The sequence below is a fragment of the Coffea arabica genome, chromosome 4c (genome assembly GCF_036785885.1).
Source record: "Coffea arabica cultivar ET-39 chromosome 4c, Coffea Arabica ET-39 HiFi, whole genome shotgun sequence".
NCBI lineage: Eukaryota > Viridiplantae > Streptophyta > Magnoliopsida > Gentianales > Rubiaceae > Coffea > Coffea arabica.
The window spans coordinates 46,627,390-46,634,537 of record NC_092316.1 but is presented as its reverse complement, the minus strand read 5'-3'; the positions used below and the strand labels follow the sequence as shown (position 1 = coordinate 46,634,537).

General features: G+C 34.8%; 1 protein-coding gene across 1 annotated transcript; it reads right to left on the bottom strand.

Moving 5' to 3' along the window:
• Positions 1 to 1,088: 1,088 nt before the first annotated feature.
• On the bottom strand, positions 1,089 to 2,057 carry LOC140004828 (uncharacterized). The gene has a single exon (XM_072044980.1). It carries the CDS (start codon positions 2,055 to 2,057, stop codon positions 1,089 to 1,091), a length of 969 nt encoding a protein of 322 aa, XP_071901081.1.
• Positions 2,058 to 7,148: the final 5,091 nt, after the last annotated feature.

Genomic DNA, 7,148 nt, shown 5'->3' with positions numbered 1-7,148 from the left:
CTGATTTCTTCTTCATCATTCCAGTAGTTGCTCCACGTCCAAGGTTGTCCTTCAAACCCAATATCCACTAAGCTATTCTGCTAAATAAAGTCTTTGAAATCCCTGAAGTCCTCTCCCCTCTTACTATACCTCCCCATTTTTCCTCATTAGACAGAATGTCATTAAAGTCCCTAGCTATCAGGTACCTAGAACCCCATAACCTTTCCTATTACTCAACACCCTCCATTGCTCTCTCCTTATCATATGGTCACAACTAGCATATAATCCAATAAACCACCAGATAACTTGATTGTCAGTGTCTTCAATTTTAGCCTCTATCGTGAAAGCAGTAGTGTTCACTTCCAGAACTTGTGTTTCCTTAGTCCAAAACAAAGCCATGCCCCCTGCTCTATTCATAGCTTCAACCACTACATTATTGTCAAATCTGAGCCCTCTAGCTATGCTATCAAGAACTAGTTTCCTATTTTTAGTCTCACTTAAAAAAATCAAATTTGGAGAGGAGAGGTTATTTACCCCCCTCAGATGGGGAACTGTCAAGGGGCTCCCCACTCCTTGACAATTCCACACCATGACTCTCATTTTCCTTTAGGGGCCCCTTTAAGGAAGGACCCCACCTCCTCTCCCCTCACCTCAGTAGAATACAATTCCTCCACGGGCTTAGTTTTTTTCCATTGTACTACCTCATGGTTAGTTTCCTCCATCTCTTCATCCCTGATCAGAACCTTTTTCTTTCCAACATTCATCTGGCTATCTTCTTTGCCATTTAACTCTCTCAAAAGTTTTCTGGTTCTAGTTGGGGACTTCAACCTCCTAAACGTCCTCTTGGCTTGCTTATCTATAACCTCCACCACCCTCTTAGTACATTAGGAATCATGGTGGAGCACTAGAGCCCCTACTGACTTCTCATTGGCCCCAAGTTCTTGATTTTGATTTAGGTTCAATATCTCGACCTCTCTATCCTCATCCATTTCTTCTACAACAGTTGGGTTTTGAACTTCTTCCTCAACCTGAATCACTAGAGAGAGGTCAGGGCTCCTCTTATCCAGGTTCAACTGACCCTCCTGGCAACCGTGGGTATCCTCCTTGCTTCACATCACATTTGTTGATGCTCCTGTATCTTTTGCTAACATATCATCCACCATATCTTTTCTTAAAACCTGAGTGCTATCTCCTCCATCACCAATAGACTTAAGAGTTTCCAACAGACTCTTTGTCATTTTGGTCCTACTATTATCCTGTTCAACCATTTCTCCTTTCTGAAAGGACCAATATCTTTTGTTGCTTAACACATCAGGTCTATTTGGTTTCTTCTGAGGTGAGCTTCTATAATTTCCAACTCTCAACCAAGGGCCGTATTGGTTTTCTACATTGCATCCCCCTAGGACTCTCCTCTCTTTACAGGACCTCTCATTCTGTCGTACTATACAACAACTATAGCACAAATCAGGGCACCTTTCGTATTGAAATGCTACCCACTTAAGAGCTCCTGCAATCTTAACCACAGTACCTCTTAGAAGAGATTTAGACAAGTCTACCAATGCTAAGATTTTCAAATGCCTGCCCTCTTTCCCTCCAGATTGAGGTGCTAACACCTCTCTAACTTCTTTAAACACTGCTCCAATCTTTTTTCCAACTTCTTTAGAAAGCCAGTGAACTGGCAAATTCCATATTTGCACCCAAAGGAGTGCAAACATAAAGGCTCTATAGTCTTCTTCTATCCCTTCAGTCCACCTGTTCAACACTAAAACTTGATTATCTATCACCCAAGGTCCCCCATTAACAATTCTTTCCATCTCATCAGAAATCGGGATGTTGAACTGAAACAGATTAGGTCCCAGTTCCAGTACTGTCATATTCCTCGGATAACCCCATGCCATAGCCACAAAACTTTTAATCCCTGTAAAGTAAATCACTTTCTCTGCTATAACTCTTCCTATAAGACTACCTTCGCAAGCTCTCACTCCATTATGCAGGTCTTCCACCTCCAGGGTAGCTCCTGAGAGCTCATTCCCTTCCAGAGTAAATTTCCATAAGAGTCCCGATAGATCTCCCTCCATGGACAGGGTCAGCTATTTCTAGACGGAAATTCCACACCACACTTAAGAGACACAGGGTAAAAATAGGGTAGAGACAAACAAGGAAAAAACAAAAGGGCAAAAAGGCCACTAGAAACACTAAGTGATTCTGCTGACGAAAATCGAAAGTGAAGAAAGAAAATGTAAAAAGTTGCTTTGATCACGGTGACGGGATTTTAATATACGTACAAGTTAAAAAATTTGAAATACACCCGTTTCACTGCAAGTATACAGGTCAACTAGTAGTTTAGAGTATATATCGGGTTGATCCCACAAGAAAGATTGAACAATTACCAGTGTTACTAACACTTCTCTATTATTTAGACTATCAATGAATTATAAGAAATGAAACCTACTGAACTTACGCAAAATAACAAATGAAAACTCCTTAGGTTATGATATCCCTAACTACTCATACAAGTGCTATATTTGGATCATCGAGTACTACTATCTTGGTTAGTTATGGTGTAATTTCCTTATGCATATGAAACCTACTTTCGTAGTGAATCAACTATACTTATAACTAATCTATACCTATTCTCAAGGTTATAAAATTAGTTACAAGTTCATTTCTTCAATGAAATTACATGAAATTAATCACTAAAATCACATAGGTGCACCTCTACTCTCGTAAGTGTACTCCCTATGTTTAGCACTTCTTGAACCAGTGTTAAATCTCAATTTTCATTGCAGAAACAACACCTTAGATAATCACAATTAATGGTACTAAATTAATCATGATTTCAAAGAGCTAAAGTGCTAAATAACTTGCTCAAAATAATGGCATCAAATAACTAAATAATAAACACTAGCAATCATAGAAAGTTCAACCAAAGCCAAGGCATAAACTTTAAAGACACATAATAAACATGAAATCCAAAACTTGCATATTAACCATATTTAAGAATCCAATACAAAAGATAAAAAGTTGGAGAAGAGATAACCCATGTCACTTAAGTTTCAACTCCTTCTTCTTCATCTCCATCTTCATCCTAATCTAACCAATATACAAGAATGGATGAATTAACTAGCTAAACTATCCTACACTAAGAAAATGAAAGAACTACATATCTGCACTCTCCAAGCTTCTCCGTATGATAATAGACTTCTCAAATGTCTCTGTATATAAACTGATATCAGCTCCATTCCACCGGTCAAAGTTCCACTCTAATGATTCTCAAATCTCAATTTGTTAAGAAAGTCAAAAACCATGGTTAAAAACCACGATTTTTTACTTGGAACTTTGGCTATATCTCTTCTTTTTTGTCTTCTAAAGCATGTGCAGACGAATTTCCTTACCAAAAATAGCTGGAAAGTGGTGTGAATATAAGAGAAATGGCTGAGCAAATTGTAAAATTTCAACTACAAAACGCGACTTCAGAAAACGCGGCTTGGAGTCACGTTTTGTCAACTCGCATTTTCAACTCTGTGTTTTTGGCTTCGCTTCTGCTGCGATTTTATCCATGATGGAGGCCAAACTAGCTTTTGTGCAAAACACAAAAGTTGTAGCCCTTTGAATTAGCTTTTACAATTCATCAAAAATTATCCAAATCGGAGCTTTATAGACTGAGATATGATTGAAATACTATCACCTGGTCAAACCCCTGTTTCATTCTCGTCCATAGAATACAACTTCTGTATTTCGAATTTTTGTCCATGAAAACAACAGAATTGGGTTTCGATGTCTTCATACCAAATCTAGATCTTTTTCTTAACTTAAAAATGGTATAAAGATCACCTCAATCCGATATGTGTAACTCTAGATATAGTCAAAATACCGAAGAGTGTCAAAACTGTCTTAAACTGCATTTCTTCACTTAAACGTTTTTCACTTCATTTCTTTTTTTACCACTTGAATTTATCACCAATTATCTATTTTTCACCTCATTTGACATCCTTTGGTGATTAAATCATTAATCCTGCATGCAAATGAAGATTTTACATTAAAATCAAAAGAAATGCAATATTAGCCACTTTTACCAAAAATGTATGTTTTTACCCAAAACCTAGTTATTTTAGTTATAAAACTACATAATGAAACCAGAATTAACTACTAAAATGCACTTAAAAATAAAATAAACCCTTATCAAATACCCCAACACTTGAGCCATTGCTTTTCCTCAAGCAATCAGAAATACAAACCAACAATGATTCAAAACTTTGAAAATAAACATTTATGCACCATCAACTTCATTTTCTCAAAACAAGTAAATAATCATTATGCAATCTTTCATTACTTCTCAAGTACTCATAATATCAAGTAAAGGAGAACTAATTATACCACAATTATAACAAATTCAAATCAATTTCTCATTCTTACCCAATTTTACAAGCAAGTAACTCATATGGTCAATAAAATACTTTCTAAACTCATGATCATCTTTTTATTCTACTTAAAAAGATATTTATTCATATAACATATCTAAATATTACTTAAGACGTGAGAGTGCCTTTTGACGCAAGAATTGATATTTTTAGATGAACATCACCGGTTACTCAACATTTCACATGCTCAAATTGCTTTGCATACTCTTAATTCAACTACCGTTTTATGCGAAAGTCGGCATTTGTAGATGAAGACCCACGGTTACTAAGTACAAGAATCATTGGAGTAGAACGAATCTTATTTTCTTTTTTTTCATTTACTCTTTTTTTTTCTTTTTTTTTAACAGCAAAGATAATAATAATTTTCTCAAAAGAATAATCATGAGAAAAATATTGCACTTATTGATCATATTTATTACTTAACTTATAAAATCAAATAAAGAGAAGAAATTTTATTAAATATGCAAAAAAATAGGCATAATTTTGTCCATTTTAAAAGATATACTTTCCTACAAATGCAAAATTATAATCACATAATAGTCATTTCCAAGTTAAATGAGAAAAGAAGTTTCCAAATCATATATATTTATCTCAAATGTAGAAGGAAATTGAACTATTGGTAAGAAACTTGTTAGCCCTTAGATAAATTGAAAAAAAATTTGAAACATTTTTTAGGCAACTTGGCAATTTTGGACAAGAAAATTTTTGAATTTTAACACAAGTCCAATATTTGCAACTAATAAGTCAATCACATACAATGTTTATAATCTCAATTCTCCCCCCCACACTTAACATGCACATTGTCCTCAATATGTAAAAGGGAAACCAAGATAAAGAAAGTAATACTCCCCTATTGTTGCGATTGAATATGAAGCTTCAAGATCCGTTGTCCGTGTATCTTCAATACTTCATGAGTTCCATTGGATAACCATTAGTTATATAAACCTAAAAATGAAAAATGATAAACAAAAGTGATAACAAAGGTTTAATAAATAAAATGGTGATCTGTAACTTCAAGCCTTTGTTTTGGTGATGTAGCTTTATAAAATATACAATAAACTACTCAAGGTACAAGAAAATATATGAGGAAAAGAAGAAAAAGAGAATCAAGGAACCTGCATTTTTCTTAAAAAAAAAGTGCTCAAAAAACACGACTCATCAAAATGCGCCATCAAGCTGTATGTTGTGAAGTCGCGTTTCTTCACAAAAGTTGCAGCATAAAAAACGCGACTCTATGGCAAAACGTGACTATATTTTGCGCCATCAAGCTGTATGTTGTGAAGTCGCGTTTCTTCACAAAAGTTGCAGCATAAAAAACGCGACTCTATGGCAAAACGCGACTTATAGTCACGTATTTGAAGGCGCGTTTCTGGTTTCTGAACAGGTTGGAAAATGTGACTTCCTTTTTGAAGGCGCATTTTCTTTGATACCGATGCAAAATTGAAAACGTGTTTCTATGAAAACACGACTCAGAGGCGCGTTTTCTTCTGCGAAATTAGGCAGAAATGGAACTTTTGAATAATTACTAATGGTATCCCAATTTTCCAAAATGCATCATAGATCATTTGTTTGCTAAAATACTCACTGCATGCACATGTAAAATGATCAAAACATGCATTTCAACCTCTTCTAACGAATCAAAAACAACAATTACTCAAATCAAGAGGTTGAGTTCATTGATCAACTTTCGTCTTTTTCACCTCATTTGATCACTTTTGCTTCCATTTCCAATACCTGCAAATGAAAAATAATAAAATAACTCAAACTCATACTTTAAACATAAAATCACCCCAAAATAACATAAATAGCCAAAATATTGGGTTGCCTCCCAACAAGCGATTTTGTTTATAGTCGTTAGCTCGACTATTGAATCTCATTTTTCAAGGAGGTTTGGTTAAAGAATAATCCACCATTTTAGGTCGTGGTGGATCATTAAAAGGTGACTTTATAGTAAAAGTCACATGTTCTAATGATATGAGAGATGGAAGTAACTTACCTAACCCAAGCGTTTCATAGATATTAGCTTGAATATGCATCACTTGAGAACTTACCAAAGGAGATGTAATGAGGATATTTTGGGCAACAATACCTTTAGAACCTATACTTTCAATGCACTCCTCAAGAGGAGTGAAAAATGAGTCATTAAAACTCACATCTTGAGGTTCAAGGCTAGTTCCAAAGATATTATCATGTGAAATGGATATTTGCTCATTGAAACACCATTGAGATTCATCATTTTCATCAAAATGCAATCCCTTTTCACATACAACATTCCCACCATTCATGCTAGGGTCATTTTGCAAATTATTAGAAGAAATAACTTCACACAATACATTCAATTGCTCATGTATTCTACCAAAGTGAGAAGCTAATTCATCTATTCTTTCCTCAATCCTATCAAAACGGTCGGAAGTTGTATTAGTTAATTTTTCTAAAGCTACCTCCCAAGATGGCTTAGAATCAATAATTACTCTTTCTATTGTCAACTCCAAAAATGGTTTTGATTTATATTGGACACATTCAAGTTAGAAATCATAAAAATATGTAGAATTGCTATAAGTACATTGATTATCCCAACCATAGGCAGGAGAATTGCTTCAATTAGCACTATATTGATCAAAACAAGGATTGTAATGTTCTAATTCATCAAAATAATCCATATTTTGTGTTTGTCTACATGTATGAGTAGCATGATAATTTCCACACAAGTCACAAATCATATGATAAGAATTAAAAGTATTAACATTC

Bases quoted from the DNA above. Each gene is read 5' to 3' on its own strand.
- LOC140004828 (XM_072044980.1), bottom strand. From the start codon at position 2,057: ATGGAGGGAGATCTATCGGGACTCTTATGGAAATTTACTCTGGAAGGG.